The sequence below is a fragment of the Sycon ciliatum genome, chromosome 4 (genome assembly GCF_964019385.1).
Source record: "Sycon ciliatum chromosome 4, ocSycCili1.1, whole genome shotgun sequence".
In the NCBI taxonomy this organism is placed as follows: Eukaryota; Metazoa; Porifera; class Calcarea; order Leucosolenida; family Sycettidae; genus Sycon; species Sycon ciliatum.
In genome coordinates, this window is record NC_088646.1 from 19,642,021 (window position 1) to 19,659,358 (window position 17,338).

The following is a 17,338-nucleotide window of genomic DNA, read 5'->3' on the forward strand; positions in this document are numbered from 1 at the left end:
AATGATCTTGGCCCAAGAAGGCAGCGATGCACTGTTCATCAGATGTTGAGTCTGATATTCCCAATCGAACGAGAACATCAACATTGTGCTGTACCTCATTCAGTGATGACATCGGTGCATGCAACCAGGTAGCCACACAGTCATATTGAGTGCAAAATGGGCAATGTTCGGAGCGCGTTTAATTGGGGAACCATTTGTAGCAGCTTCATCGGACCAAGACCATTCAAAGGCTTTTCTGGCGGCAAGGTTACCCTGCGCTTGCTTGATCTTCTCCCAAGTGACTGTGAACGTGTACCTAGCCAACCTCTCCCACATCTGCTCCTGTGATGGTAGGTCACCCTGTCCTCACCATCTCTCTCACTGTGCAGCACGTTCTCCACAAACAGGTGAGACGCTTGCTTGGATTCTTCCGACTCATTCAGGGAGAGGTAAATGGAGGCGATGTTGAATTGGCGCTCAGCGATGGTGTTGCTGACGGGCAGGCAGAAGATGTGCTTGGTACACCAACCCCACAGATGCTGCTGTGAAGTCGCACTTGGACACGATGGGCCTGACATCATTGCCACCTCCACGATGTCCTCCAGTAGCTCTGGACGATCCATGTCCCAACGTTTCCGCCAGGTGTTGAGGTCTTGCAGCTGGTCCGCACGGACCAACAGTATGACATACTCGTCGAGCCAAGAAGCACTGGGATCAGACGATAAGACAAGTACCGCCTCCACCAGATCTAGTTCAATGGCCGTGTCCACGACAGCGTCCATGTCACCGCAGTTCGCTGCCTCGACGAGGAGGTCCGAGCGTTCCACTGTAATCGTCAGCGGGGCACTATTGATCAGTGCCTCGCGTCCGATGACCCGCAATCATGCACGCCAAAACATAGTGCGGTGTGTTGTGCTTGCTCCCCTACACAGCAGTAGCGGGACACATAACCATCGAGATGCATGCTTCTGCAAGGCTGCAGCTATCGCAGAAGTGAACGCAGGCAGGATCTCGTTGCAGAAGACATGCTGGGATGTTTCATCAAGCCTGGCCGCTGACTGGATGGTCTGAGTCAGGGCGAAGTGAGGACGAGTGGTCATGAAGGACGCTTGGCGAAGATCCTGCAGGACCCGGGTTGGCCACATCCGAGAGAGGTAGCTACTGGCAAAATTCAGCTCATCATCCTGGCTGTGGCAAGAAGACAAGGCGGGCATGAGCAAGTCGTGCAGCACTTCCCATAAGAGGCAACGCTCCGTAGCAAGGACAGGACGTGCGGCCATTTCGATGATGTCCCGCCATATGCCGTAGTGGGAACTCGACTTAAGCATGGACTTGAGGACTGCCTTGTCCATCTGCATGCAGCTGTCCCCATGCTGCCACCACCACCTCAGCAGCTGTCCCCATGCTGTCCCCACCACCTCAGGTGCTGTCCCCATGCTGCCACCACCACCTCAGCAGCTGTCCCCATGCTGCCACCACCACCTCAGCAGCTGTCCCCATGCTGCCACCACCACCTCAGCAGCTGTCCCCATGCTGTCACCACCACCACCTCAGCAGCTGTCCCCATGCTGCCACCACCACCTCAGCAGCTGTCCCCATGCTGCCACCACCACCACCTCAGCAGCTGTCCCCATGCTGCCACCACCACCTCAGCAGCTGTCCCCATGCTGCCACCACCACCTCAGCAGCTGTCCCCATGCTGTCACCACCACCACCTCAGCAGCTGTCCCCATGCTGCCACCACCACCTCAGCAGCTGTCCCCATGCTGCCACCACCACCTCCTCAGCAGCTGTCCCCATGCTGCCACCACCACCTCAGCAGCTGTCCCCATGCTGCCACCACCACCTCAGCAGCTGTCCCCATGCTGCCACCACCACCTCAGCAGCTGTCCCCATGCTGCCACCACCACCTCAGCAGCTGTCCCCATGCTGCCACCACCACCTCAGCAGCTGTCCCCATGCTGCCACCACCACCTCAGGTGCTCAAACATGTAGGACCACCTGCTCTCCACAAACTCCTGGGGCAAACTGGGTGCCTTCTTACAGATGCCCTTGGACGTGTACAGGGCTCTGTAGTAGGACGGGTGCTGGTGGTGGACATACGCAACTTTAAAATGCAGCTGGTACAAATTAAAGTCACTCATTCCACCTCTGCCGCCAAAGCCATCGCCAATAGCCGTCTTGAGCACGATATTCACAATATGTGGGTAGCAGCCGATGAAAGTAACCTTCCCTCCGAAAAGCTTGCCAAGCTCAACGGCGTGACCTTTCTTCGCACCGGACTGCGTTGTGGCGTTGGTTGCCACTGACGTTACACCGAATATTGAGGTGAGGATGTGGTGGTCGGCTGACGCTTGGTCGCTACCTATGCTGCTGGCAATGACGGTATTGGCCAGAATGTAGCCGACTGGCCTGTTTTGCTGCGCCGACCAGACGTGAACACCCATGATATGACGTTCGTCATGGCCTTTATCGGAGTCGTCAGCAAAAAGACATACATCACTGTTGACAGTGGCCAAGACGTGCAATAAATTCAGCCGGTCGACCTCACCAAGCACCACATTCCATCTGCTCAGCGTTGTCGGCGAGACTTTCCACCCCCATGTCCCCGCTGTTTGTTTTGATGAGCAGATTGCCAAACAAGTCGAGAGCAAGCGAAGCCTTCTGGTTGCTCAGAATGCAAGCATGTTTGATGAACCTCACACCAGCCATAAAACCAGTCGTGTGCTTGCGCACTCCATCTTCTACTACTACAGCAGACTGGACAGCTGTGCCATGCGTTGTTGATGCCTTCATGTCTTCGAATGTTTTTTTTTAAATTGTGTTGCTTGGCTGTGTGCTCCACGCAGTTGATCCGTCTGCCGCTTGCATTCCGCCTGTAGCTCTCCGACAGCTGTTTCGAGTGGCTTTGCTTTAGCTTCTAGCTTGGCGTTTGCTTCTAGCAGATGCCGATGACTTTGTATCAGTGCTGTATATGTGTCCGCTGAGATCGTGACTTGCTGTGGCTGCTGTTTCGGTGTCTTCTCGGTGTCTGCACATAACAAGTGAGGGCTGAAGCTATGCTGATAGGCCCGATACACAGACTTGTCAGTTCCAGTACTCAGGAAAGTTTGAAGGTGCGCTCGGCCGGGCCGGTGATCTTTCTGAGAAAGAAATAAGTTTCCATTGAATAGTTCAGCCTCATTAGTGCTTCACGGCTGAGTCCACAAAGGGCAAAACAGCAAACAGCTACCAGACCTCAGAGGCGCAGCTCGCATAGGGAGTCCTGGCAAATCCAGATGCTCGAGGTTGAGGTCACGGAGCGCCACATGGAGCTACAAGCGAACCTCGCTATGCTGTTTTGCGAACCTGCACTGACGCTGATCCTGGCCCAACTCATGCCCCGCATACACGGCGGCTGATGCGAGGATGCAGCTGCCAGCAGGATTGGCACCACTGCGTGTGAAGTACTGCAGTAGATTTTCTGAGCTTGCTTCTCTCCAACGTTGTGCTGTACCGAATAGTGGAGTGCACAACCCTGTATGCCGATGAACACATGCAGCACAAGCCGTAACACACACAACGTCTGATGGAACACGGTTGCCAGTGGACTGCGGGGAGATGAAGCGCTTCTTTGCATTGATATTGTCCAGTCTATAGCTTGCATGCCAAAAAAAATACATTACTGAAGTCAGTCTAGGTCAACAGGTATAGTGTGCTTCCTGAAAGTGGCTGACCACCATCATGAGAATACAACCAACTGACCAAAGAAGGTACGCTTTCTTGTTGATCACGCAAAGAGTTGCTCGCTGCTAAAGCCTCTACCGACCAGTGGGTGGTAGCAGCATTCACGAGAGAAGGGTGAAATTCAAAGCATGCTCAACATGTATCCAGTACCCATCCAAGAAACCAGTCAAATGGGGTTTCAAGATATTTGCTCTCTCTGACGCCAAGACATCTTTCCTGAATAACTTCGCGGTCTACGCGAGACAATAACCGGGTGGAGAAGGGGGGGATGACGCATGCTGTTGTTATGCGGCTTGTGGAAGGTCTGGAGAGTCGCGGCCATGTTGTGTTCATCGACAATGTTTTTAAAATGTACACAGCAGTGAGTGTGTCACGACAGGAGAGGAGCATGCCACAAACTGCTACCATCCGCAGAAAGATGCATGGTTTTTCTGCTGCTCTAAACCGTAAAACGGCAGACATGAATGATTTGAGCGCTAGGCCGATGGAGAAGCGGGTCGCTGCACACGCGCAGGCGACGTGCTCTATGTTCAGAGGAAGGCCAAGCACTGTGTCAGCATGCTATCTACGGTGCACAAGGCCAGTGAGCAGGTCATCGTTACGAGAAACATCAACGTTGACGGGTAGCACCAAGAGCAAGTTGAAATCCAGAATGCATTGCCACGTGCAAAGGCAGTATGGGTGGAATTGATGTACTTGACCAGCTCATTGCTACCTATCGAGTGATGCGGAAGAGCAAGAATTGACAAGAAATACTGTACGAAATAGTGGTTGCGACTTCGGCGAGGATTTGTAAGAAATACTGGATATGTTTATTTCTGGGTGTGCTCGATGTGTGCGTGTGCTGTGAATGCGTACATTCTGGAGTGTGTGCTGTGAATGCGTACATTTCTGGAGTGTGTGCTGTGAATGCGTACATTCTGGAGTGTGTGCTGTGAATGCGTACATTCTGGAGAAAGTGGAATCCTGATGCAATTAAACACTGTACTACCATCCGCTGAACCTGCCGCCAGTCCCTTCTCTTCTTCTTCGCTTGAATTTGCACATGCGCGCACACCACATACACACACACACACACACACACACACACACACACACACACACGCACACGCACACACACACAAAAAGGCCTACAACATCAGTCAGTAGAACTACTGCCTTACTGATCTTGTTCAGGTCGAGCAGTGGCTGTTTGATCCACTGAGCAAGCAAGCGTTGGCCCTGCGGTGTGCGGCATTTGTTGAGCAGTCCCAGCAGTGAACCATTACCACCTAACAATATTAACAACAACGATAGCAAAGAGCAACAATGGTGACGATAGCAGGAGAGCAAGAGTAGCAGCAGCAGCGGCAGAAGCAAAGGCAGCAGTATTGAACTGCAACTACTCCTATCTATAACACACAAACATGTTGATGACAACATCCCCCCCCCCCCCCCCCCCCACACGCACACAGCACTGAGAAGCGACATGACCCTGACTCAGTATACACTTACGCTCCGTTGCACTTGGCACAAGGTTGAGGGCTCGCACTGCAGCCACGTCCAGTTTCATGTACTGATCAAGAGAAAACGACTTGAGCTGATACTGACCAAAGTTACTCTCATCACGTAGCAGCTGCAAACCGAAAGCAGCCAAAGCAGAGGTACAATCAGACACAGCAAACACCATGCGATGTGGAGAAGCCAGTGGCAAAAAACAGAACCAAGAGTAACAAAGATTAGTGCCCAAACACTTCACTAGCAAATTAGCAATGCGTATATTATTCACCCAAGAAGAAAGCGGTGACCATAGGTAGTGCTGAAACGATTACGTTTTTTCCTTAGTGGCTTAGCTGATACCATAACGATCGGCTTATCGGCTAAACGATTATTTTTGTAACTACATCAGTACATGTACATTCTGTGAATTTCAACAAAATTACGAGTCCAACATCGCCAATGACGAAAAGTGGGCGCATAGATCCGATGATCCCGCCACAAGTCTGTCAGCTGTTCGGATTGACCAGACGAATACAGACAAGACAGAGGCATCTCACTGGTTGCAACCCAAGTGCTGATGGTGCCCTTCACTTGTGACTTCGCTGACTCCGATGATGAAGTCAGGGAAGCCGGCCAGGAGTGCAGATCGGCGGATTTCGACGGATGAGCTGACTTGAGGCGCACAAACAAGTAACTAGTTGCTTTTCCTGTCTATGCTCAAAATAGGCCCAGACGCCAGGCCTAGCTCGTCGTCGAGCAAACTGGTTCGGGAACCGTCGACAGAACGGAAAACATGAAACTGAAGACCACTTTACTGTCTTTAGCTCAAGACCAAGGGCGTCGGAACCGCACCGGCCGGGGCGGCCATGGCCGCCCCACTTTTTCGGCCGTTTTTTTTTTTTTTTTTTTTTAGCACACTGCAACAAGGCGCGATGATCTCAGCGCAAACGTGGCAAATCCTTGTCCCCGATCGTGGTTTGTTGCAGAATCAAAAGTCCATTTACATGTACATGTAGATCTACACTGAAATGGCACCAAATGCCTGGGAATGCTTGCAATTGGCTTCAATTGTTGAATTTTTTTCCCGGGGGAGGGTAATGTTTGTCCCCGATCGTAGCATCTTCTTGGTTTTTTGCAGAATCAAAATGTCTTTCATTGTAGTTACCGTACACTGAAATGGCACCAAATGCCCGGAAATGCTTGCAATTGGCTTCAATTTTTGAAATTTTTCCCGGGGGAGGACCCCCCGACCCCCCTTCCATGGCCGCCCCACCTCAAAAGTCGTTCCGACGCGCCTGAAGACTACTCGCACGTGGAGGGAACTCCAGCCCCTGCAGCTAGTGTAGACACATACTGAGCCTGCCCGTCCTGAATGCTGTATGTCAGAATAGTAGTCAGCTCAAAAGACGGCAACGGTGATCTCGTCGATGTTACTCAGATCGCGCTTGTACTTTACACGTACATCGATGTTGCAAGCGTACAGTCATGTACATATTCGTGTCGTACTCGCAACATTTTCGATGCATGCACGCTTTGTGCGACCCCCAAAAGGGGGGCAATCCCGTACCGAGCGTAAGTACCATTCTACTCGTTTAGCCGATAAAATCGAAATAACCGTTCGATCTATTTCTTATCGAGTAAGTAACGAGTAATCGATATAATCGTTTCAGCACTAACCATAGGAAACATCCATGGAACTCCCTTCAATTTAGACGTCTTTGGGAAATCCTCAAATATATAACATCCCAGTTGCTATTATCATTCAGTAGCCCTCCGATGCCAACGCATGGGATACAATCACCGAAAACACTCCTTATAGCAGAGTCTTACATCTAGATACTTTATTAGAGCGGCTGCTGCTGACATGGCGTGGTGGAGCTCTACTTCGGCTGTGGACAAGGGAATACGCGCATGCACACACGCGCGCACACACACACACACACGCACGCACGCACACACGCACGCACGCACACACACACACACACACACACACACACACACAAGAATGAGCGTATATGAATCATGAACAGATGCTATAATTATATCAGCCAGAGAATTCAGCAAATGGAGAAAGGGCAAGAGTCACAAGTCCTTGCACAAAAAACAATTCCAAAGATGGGCAAGATTGTAATACTGCTGCTGGCAGAACTTACGCAAAGATGCAGCACCGCTAGAGGATGCCAGTTTTAGTAATCGATTGAGATCCTGCACGATATCCTTAGTGTTGAATTCAGCTGCACAGCATACAAGAGCAAAACACACTGAAACTACACAGGCATATACTGTATGGAGACCTGCTGACGATTGTCAGTAGAAATGTACAAATTGGATACGAAACACTGTACACACACACACACACACACACACGCACGCGCACACACACACACACACACACGCACACACGCACACATTCCCTTTTAGTTTTAGAAGTGCAGCGGAGGGGGGGGGGCAGAAAACCAAGACAACTCTTACCTTTCTTCCGATCGCTGATGAGGACTTTAGACCTCTCCATGATGCGACGGGTGGCAACTACCTCGGCTGAGGTATCTCCCGCAGGCAAAATGCATTCCTTGGGACCAATTTGTACCAGTAATGACTGGAGAAACAACATGAAATTTGTGAAAGAGGAGAAACATCAGTGCTGTACACGGTACCGGTGTTTTACAAGTCAGTCTACTGTAATAAGAAAGCAGTGTTTTGAAATCGCCACTCCACAATGGACTCTTGGCCGACCAACTCCACAATGCGTTTGTCGCTAATTTCTCCTCTCAAGAAATGAACGTAATCTCAGAAATGGAAAACCGACACTTGCATTGGTCCGGCCATGCTTCGTGCCATAGTCACGAGCGACGATAACCCTGATAGAAGGAGGGCCAAAGCTCAATTTTTGGGAGAGGTGTCGGCATTGGTCCAATTTTGCTACGGCGAGGAAATACCACAGGATAACAATGGCGCGGAGATTTTAAGAGAACAGCAAATGGCTGCAATGCGACGGAACAACATACCTCAAGATTGGAGAGCTGGTCATTGTCCACAAATTCACTGACGCCGAGCTGACGCAGGGCAGCATCAGCATAGGCTACACCGACCAGCTAGTACACAGGCAGAACAGCATACAAACACATTGGCTAAAGCCAACATTCGGGGAGAATACCGGTAATGATAATACGGGGAGAATGTGCACATAAAGGGACAGCACCGGTATGTGGTCCTCAATCAACTTTGCAATGCACACTGGACCTATCAATGTCACGTGTTGCAGAATTCTGTATCTAGCTTTTGAAACAGTATGGAGCTGTGAATACGCCGTGCAGTTTGCGGGCTACTTTAGCTGCACCTGACTGACTCCAGGGGTCTCCAATACCCTCATCCATGATGCAGTGCAAACTTTCCCTCGGACTTTCAGGCTTACGCTTGCCGCAGTGGGGGGAGGGGCTAAACTCACAGGACACACCGGATCCAAACTCACTAGATATTATCTTTCTTAAACTTGCATTCAATTCCGAAGGGGATTGGCCCCCCAACACACGACCAACAAAGCATTTGACCGTCTATGAAGCTTTGATCTTTATACGCGTAAATACACTCACCCTCTGGTTATCGACCTGAGAGAACTTGACAGCAACAACACCAGCGCTGGAAGACATGTCGTTATTTCCACTGAACAACAGCTCATCAAACTGCTCTAGGTTACCAGGAGAGGCCTAGACAACAGAGACAGATCATGAACAAAAAGGGCTGAGAGGTGAGGGCAAACACAGTGAGCTCTTCAACTGGCCTTCTAGCTGCCGCAAGCAAAGCAGTCAGTGTGTGTGGTAGTGTGGTAGTGTACAAACAAACAAACAAACACACACACACCATTGACCATTTGACGCCCATCGCCGGAGGCGATGATAGCGATGCTACAGCAGAAGCCATAGCAGCTTGTGCTGGGATTGCACCATTCAACAGCTTGCAAGACTGAAGAATTGACCACCACTATTCAGCCTGGTCTACACCACACAGCTATGGAGTGGCTTTTTCTGGCCAGTGAATCTCTATTTTTTTGGTCTTTTCATTTTTTTCCCGCACACACATCACACCACATACTCCGGCATGCACTGGCTGTTGGTAACCACCCAGGAGAATGAAAGAAAAGTCAGGAGGAGTCTGAGAAAGAGAAGAAAGACGTGTGTGACCATTGTTATAGTTACACATTCAATAATTCTCGAGCATGCTTCAAATATTTACGATGGTAACATTTTATACATACATAATCACTGACTCCAGGTCTAGGTCACTCCGAGACACCTTTCTTGCAAGGTCTGATATTAGAGAGGTTCTGCTACACGGAACTACGTACCAAACTCCGTGTCAACTGCAGTGAAGTTTGACACGGATTTTTCGTATGTTGCACCGGTTCTGCTGTACGTAGCATGCTCGAAGCATGCACGAACACCCCGCCACATGTACTCTGTACGCTCACTTTTCACACGGAGTCCAGTCCGTGTGAAGCGTGCTTCACACGGAAAACGGTATGAAAAAATCCGTATCAAACTAAATCCCGTACCGCGGCGAAGTTTCCATACGTACTTTGGCACGTTTTACCGTGTGGCAGAACCTCACTAATACTTCATGTTTACTAACATTATTTATCTTCCTGCTGCAAGCGAAGGCTGTTGTTCACAAAGTCTTCGCTCATAATTTATTTGCATGTTGCCCGCACGCAACCTTTCTCAAACTAAGTTTGACACATGCGCTCTGTGTACATCACTAGAATAAATTTGTGTTTGCTGCTCTAAAACTGCACGCCACTCTTTAGCGTACATCTAGAGATCTAAAGTCCGCATGCGATATACGCTAACTTTGCATCCCGTTGCACCAAAAGCTTGGAGCGCATATAACCTGAGCTTGCTGTCATCTTCATGCATTCCGCTCGAGTCTAAGGACTCTCCAGTCTTCTACTATACTATGGTAAAGTAATGGATAAACCTATTACCCGTTGTGTTTTGTGAGTGCCTTAGTTCCTATCGTGTGCAGAATGTTGAAATATAACATTGGCGATGAAATTTCCGAACCATGTCCAAGGACTCCATGGAGCAGTTCCTTATCAGTGGGCACGCAAGTGAAGTCCAACAGCGTTGGAAGAAATGGCCGCGGGCTTTCCAATACTTCATCGACGCCAAGGCCATTACCGACCCAGATCGCCAGCGCAGCATGCTGTTGCACAAGGCTGGCCTACAGATTCAGGAGATTTTTGAAGATCTTGAAGACCCGGTTGCGCAGGCAGATAGACCAGGTGATGACAATGCTTTCAAACAAGCGGTAAGGATGCTTGATGGGCATTTCGCATATACAGCCAATCCAACTTTCGAGCGGCACGTTTTCAGGCAAATGTCACCCAATGTAGGAGAGAATGCCACTCAATTCTGCACCAGACTCCGTACGCAGGCTAAACTTTGTGCATTTGCTGCAGATGACGAGCATATTCGTGACCAGATGAGTGCCACTTGTATTGACGTCGATCTGCAACGTTCTCTTCTTTCTAAGAGTAACCTTACCCTACAGGTGCTGCTGGAAAATTTTCACGTGCGAGAATCATCAGGCATTCAAGTACGATCGATGGCTACGACAGCGTCAAGCGTCAGTGCCAGCCCTAGCAGCGTCGACGCCGTACGTTCTACGACATCGTCAACGCGCGCACCGTGTACGCGATGCAACAGGGTGGGTCACTCGTCGTCAGCTGACGATTGCCCAGCACGCCGCCGCCGATGCAACACGTGTAGTAAGGTTGGCCACTATGCTGTTTGCTGTAGATCTCAAGGTAGTACTAGTACTAGTAATGCAAGTAGATCGTCGCATGCCCAACCTAGGGATGCTGGTACTCACCATGGCTCACTGCCTGACCAATGTGCTGAAGCTCTAAGCTCAGATTTCATGATTGCCAACATTGGGTCGCAGCACAGTCACACTGGCAAATTCCGAGTTGATGCACATGTAAACGGTGTAGTGTTATCTTGTGTGTGTGTGTGTGTACCCATTGTGCATGCTCGTTTCTCTTATTTGTACTCTTCTCTTTATAGATGTCTCATGCACCGTAGTGTACCCTCTAGTACTCTACTAGATCCAGATATGGAGTACCCGCGACTGTCTTGCTGTATGATGTGTCTTTCACGACTATTTGTGTTCTTGCACTGATATTGAAAAGGGTTCTTTGCCTCACAACGAGACCGTGTTGACTTGGTATTTTGGTGTGCTCTCGACAAGTACTAAGGACGTCGGGAGAACATTACATGGTGGCAGCGCTGGGATTTCCTCTTTGACAGGATGGCGACAGGCGTTTCAAACAACCCTGTTTCCACTCCCACAACTACCTCCATCACGGTTTCCTCAGGTCCAAGTAATACTACGACTACTAGTAATGCTGGCTCGTCAGGAGCAGTCACTGTCTCGAGTGTTGGTCAAGCTGCACCCTCTGTCGTTTCCTCCGCGGCTGGGCTATCCCTCCCCACGGTATCATCTCTGGGTCCCGTGGCACCCCAGGTTCCGTCGATGATCCACCTTACCCAGGTAGCTCCTCCAGCCCCATTCGACTTCAAGTCCGCTGATGTGTGGGAGAAGTGGAGCAAGCGATTTACGAGATACAGGCTCGCCTCGGGTCTTCATATGCAGGCACAGTCCGTGCAAGTAAACTCTTTGTTATATTCGATGGGCGACGAGGCTGACGACCTCCTACTGAGTTTCCATTTATCAGACCAGGATGCGGACAACTACGACATCGTATTCCAGAAATTTGCAGACCATTATGGCAGGAAACGCAATCTGGTGTACGAGCGTGCGAAATTCCACCAGAGGTCCCAACAGCCCGGAGAGTCGATTGATGGCTACATAACTGATTTGTTTCGTTTGGCAGAACGTTGCAATTTCAAGCAGCTCCACGACGAGATGATCCGTGATCGCCTTGTTGCAGGAGTTGCAGACACTGCCCTGTCCCAGAAACTGCAACTGGACCCATCTCTTACACTGGACAAAGCTCTGGCACAAGCTCGCCAGAAAGAGACTGTACGAACACAACAGTCCACTGTCCGTCACGGTTCGTCAGCTGGTGCAACTCTTCACCAAGTCCACGCTTTCGAACAGCAGCATCACTCTGCATGTGAGTCGTGTACCTGTGCACTGGAGCTGAATGCACTTAGCATGCGACCACAATCTCACCAAGGTGTGAAACATCCGGCCCAGTACAACCGCGATTCAACTGGTCATGCTTCACAGCCCCGCAGTACACACAGTTACAGTGGTCATCCTCGCTCAAGTCAGTCTGCATCCAGGCACAGCTCTGGCGTTGATCAATCTACCGGTAGTACCTGTCACTGGTGTGGTAAGGAACGCCATGCACGCACTCAATGCCCAGCTCGTCAGGCCAAGTGTTCATTTTGCAGCAAGATTGGACACTTTGCTGTTGTTTGTATGCAGAAGCACACTAGTAGCTCTCAGTCTGCCTCCAACACCAGTCACATGCATAGTCTGCAGTCCTCTGCTGCTAGCTCTGGTCCATTACAGTCTGCTGACCAGTGGCACTATCCTCCAGCCTACCTAGGTGCATTGTCCGCTGATACTGGGTGGTCTATGCCCATGCTGCTGCAGTCAGTGCCAGTTACAATGAAGGTCGACACTGGTGCAGACGTAACTGCCATCCCAGCCAGCTTATATGACGACATATCTGCTCACCATCAGCTCAACCTCCAGGAATCCGACCGTACGCTGAAAGGTCCAGACAACGCAACTCTAGCTGTTTCAGGCCGCGTCACACTCAGTATCTGCCGTTCTGCATTTTCCGACTTTGCAGTAGACACAACAGTGTACGTGGTACCGCACCTGAAAACACCTCTGCTCGGCCGGCCAGCAATCGAAGCCCTACATATCTTCAGTCCGCCAGCAGATTTGCTCAGCGCAACTACCGGTACTTCTGAGCAGTCCTCCGTCAAATCGCAGTACCCTGAGCTCTTTGCGGGAGTTGGTTCGTTTGGCAGCGAGCACACGATTCGGCTGGTCGATAATGCACAGCCTTACTCTCTGCCTACACCACGCCGTATCTCTCTACCGATGGAAGCCAAAGTTATCGAAGAACTGCAGGCCCTCGAACAGAGTGGTGTCATTCGCAAGGTAACTGAGCCAACCGATTGGTGTGCCGGTATGGTAGTGGTACCTAAACCCAACGGTAACGTGCGCATCTGTGGCGACTTTACCCGACTCAACCAGGCTATCCGACGGGAACGTCACATCATGCCAACAACCGATCACCTGCTTGCTCGCCTCGGCACAGCCAAGGTCTTCTCGAAGCTGGACGCGAACAAGGGCTTTCACCAGATCCCCTTGTCGCTGGAATCTCAACTGCTAACAACATTCATTACGCCCATCGGTCGTTTCTGCTTTCGACGACTCCCGTTTGGCATCTCCTCTGCACCTGAGTACTTCCAGAAGCAGATGTCTGACCTGCTGAGCGACCTGCCAGGCACAATCTGCATGATTGACGACGTTCTAACCTTTGGTGACGACGAACACGAGGAAGAGAAGAATCTGCATGCAGTCCTGCAGCGACTCTCATCAGCCGGAATCACACTCAACCCAGACAAGTGTGCTTTCCAACAACGTTCAGTCAAGTTCCTGGGACACATCCTCGACGACAACGGCATCCACCCTGATCCCCAGAAAGTGCGCGGCGTTCAGGAGCTGAAACCCTGCACGGATGTCCCTGCAGTACGTCGTTTCCTTGGCATGGCGAATCAGCTGGGAAAGTTCGTACCGGATCTAGCAACGGTGTCTCAGCCACTGCGTGCTCTGCTGGTCAAAGGCCAGGAATGGTCCTGGACCGAGGAACACCAAGCAGCATTTGACGCGATCAAGTCAGCCCTCAGTTCGCATCCAGTACTGGCGATGTACTCGACTACCCTGGATACGATCATATCTGCAGACGCCTCATCATTCGGCCTGGGAGCAGTCCTCCTCCAGGTGCAGTCTGACGGCTCCATTCGTCCAGTTGCATATCAGTCCCGTTCTCTGACACCAGCTGAGACCCGCTATTCTCAAATCGAGAAAGAGGCTCTTGCTTCTACTTGGGCATGCGATCGTTTCGAACATTTCGTACTTGGCAAGCCGTTTACGATCCAGACTGACCACAAGCCGCTTATCCCGCTTCTAGGCAGCCGTGCTCTAGACGACCTACCGCCTAGAATTGTCCGTTTCCGTCTGAGGCTCCTTCGTTTCAATTTCCGCATTGTTCACGTGCCAGGCAAGGATCTCGCCATTGCTGACGCTCTCTCCAGAGCACCTGTTTCATCAGAACAAGTCGACAGCCAAGATGTTGATCTCCTCGCAGCTGAGACAGCAGCGCTTGTCGACTACGCCGTTGATTGTCTGCCTGCAACAACTAAACGCCTCGATGACATCGCCGAGTGGCAAGAGTCTGATCAAGTGTGTGAGTCGCTTGCTCGCTACTGCGCTGACGGCTGGCCACACTCATCCGACGCTCCATCTGATGTTCGACCATACGTAGAACACCGGGCACACATCACACTTACCGATGACGGTCTGCTGCTCTACAACGACAGGTTGATCATTCCCGCATCTCATCGCGACGACATTCTGTCACGGCTCCACACTGGACACCAGGGCATCGCCAAGTGTCGCCGTCTTGCCCGCAACTCTGTCTGGTGGCCCTCCATCAATTCGGATATTCAGCTGTATGTTGCAAATTGCACGACGTGCGTCCGCATGCACACTCAACCAGCTGAACCGCTCATCCCAACAACACTCCCTGATCTACCATGGCAACGTCTAGCTGCCGACCTGTTCCACTTTGGTTCGCTTGACTTTCTCCTACTGGTAGACTACTACTCTCGCTACATCGAAGTCGTCCAGCTGACGTCAACATCATCCAAGGCTGTAATTACGCACCTGCAAAGTATCTTTGCCCGTCACGGTATTCCCGAGACATTGATGTCGGACAACGGTCCACAGTTTGCGTCTGAGGAGTTCCGTCGATTTGCCGAGGAGTTCTCATTCCAGCACGTAACCAGTTCTCCGCTATATCCGCAGGCTAATGGTCTCGCCGAAAGATCCGTTAAAACCGTCAAGCATCTATTCACTGCCTCTCCAGATTGGTACAGTGCGTTGCTCACGTATCGCAATACTCCTCTGGAATCCGGTTACAGTCCTGCACAGCTCCTAATGGGTAGACAACTCCGTTCACGTGTCCCCGTGTCCAGCTCGCAACTGCAACCTCAGTTGATTTCGACATCTGACTTTGCCGCCGCCGATGCAGCTCTCAAGGCCCGGCAAACCAGCAACTACAACGATCGGCACCGTACTCGTTCTCTGCCGCCTCTACAAGCTGAGCAACCAGTCTATCTCACGGATCGCCATGAGACTGGTACAGTACTCCGTCAACCCGCCATTCGCTCATACGTTGTGTCTACACCCTCGGGTGAATATCGTCGCAACCGTCGACACATTGTTGCTTTGCCGTCCGCACCTCCGGTTGCGCAGGTTCCGAAAGCAGCTTCAGCACCAGATACAACACCACCGCGTCCACCACAACCTACGACAACAAGTACCACATCGTCTACAACCTCTTCTACACACTCAGCCGTTCCTACATCCAGTACAACATCAGCAGGCACAACCATTACTCGTAGTGGTCGTACAGTGATGCCTCCTGATCGTTATGGTTTCTCTGACTGAACTCTTGCTCTGATCTACCACTGAACTCGCATCACCATTACCTCTTTCATCTCTTGCTCTGTTGCTCTACTCTTCTCTACGCTTTTCTCATGCGTATGCGTGTATGTGTGTATGTGTGTGTTCTTCTTCTTTTGCGGAAGGGAGGGATAGGATTATACATAAATGTTTTGCATTATTTGGTCTTCTCGTCTTGTCTTTCTCTTTCCAACTTTCACTGCTATGCTCTTTCTCCTTTTTGAAGAAGGGGAGATGTAGTGTTATCTTGTGTGTGTGTGTGTGTACCCATTGTGCATGCTCGTTTCTCTTATTTGTACTCTTCTCTTTATAGATGTCTCATGCACCGTAGTGTACCCTCTAGTACTCTACTAGATCCAGATATGGAGTACCCGCGACTGTCTTGCTGTATGATGTGTCTTTCACGACTATTTGTGTTCTTGCACTGATATTGAAAAGGGTTCTTTGCCTCACAACGAGACCGTGTTGACTTGGTATTTTGGTGTGCTCTCGACAAGTACTAAGGACGTCGGGAGAACATTACAAACGGGAAACCCCTCAACATGGAACTTGACACAGGGGCACAGTTATCTATCATTCCCGAAGCACTTTGGAAACAGTTGTGGGGAGATGTCAAGCTGAATGCCACCAAGACTGCACTCTGTACTTTCTCGGGGGCACCTTTAACTGTTGTGGGGGAGGCCTGTGTCGATGTACAGTACCAGTCGCAGCATGTCCAGGAGAAGATTCTTGTGGTCAAAGAGGGCACCACCCCGTTGTTCGGCCGCAATTGGTTGTCTAACATACGTTTGGATTGGCATACCATCTGTTCTGTCTCTTCTGCTCCACGTACGTCTGATTCTGAGTCTGTATTAGACGAGTTCCCAAGCGTTTTTCAAGGTGGTCTGGGCAAGATCCATGACTCGGAGGCGGTGATCCACATTGCGCTCGAGTCTAAGGACTCTCCAGTGTTCTACTATACTATGGTAAAGTAATGGATAAACCTATTACCCATTGTGTTTTGTGAGTGCCTTAGGGGCCATCCGTAAATACTAAATACCGATATTTATTTAGAAACGAAAACTAGTCGTTTCTCTTCAACCCCCCTCCCCCTCCCTCAGAAACGAACACATACAAACGATGCATAGCATCGATATTTCTTCTTTTCTTTTCTGGACGTGCCCACACATACAAACTGTGCATCGATATTTTTCGAGAAACGAACAGGCGCTAAACCCCCTCCCCCCTAAACGACTAGTTTTCCTTTCTAAATAAATATCCATATTTACGGATGGCCCCTTAGTTCTTATCGTGTGCAGAACGTTGAATTACAACAAACATAATCGTCGGGAATCGAACCACACACACACACACACACACACACACACACACGCGCGCGCGTGCGCGCTCATGGACAGGCAAACCCAAGAATAGTGCCATA

General features: G+C 50.5%; 1 protein-coding gene across 2 annotated transcripts in view; it reads right to left on the reverse strand.

Annotated features, from left to right (window-relative positions):
- LOC135814880 (DNA mismatch repair protein Msh2-like) overlaps positions 1 to 17,338 on the reverse strand; it is a 54,769-nt gene that overhangs the window by 20,392 nt on the left and 17,039 nt on the right. For both annotated transcript variants that reach the window (XM_065328075.1, XM_065328076.1), the window contains 7 exons: positions 8,775 to 8,888; positions 8,190 to 8,276; positions 7,657 to 7,780; positions 7,338 to 7,418; positions 7,015 to 7,073; positions 5,200 to 5,320; positions 4,869 to 4,976 (listed from right to left, as the gene is read on the reverse strand). In XM_065328075.1, coding sequence (XP_065184147.1) covers positions 4,869 to 4,976; positions 5,200 to 5,320; positions 7,015 to 7,073; positions 7,338 to 7,418; positions 7,657 to 7,780; positions 8,190 to 8,276; positions 8,775 to 8,888 — 694 coding nt within the window. The remainder of the gene's footprint in view (positions 1 to 4,868; positions 4,977 to 5,199; positions 5,321 to 7,014; positions 7,074 to 7,337; positions 7,419 to 7,656; positions 7,781 to 8,189; positions 8,277 to 8,774; positions 8,889 to 17,338) is intronic.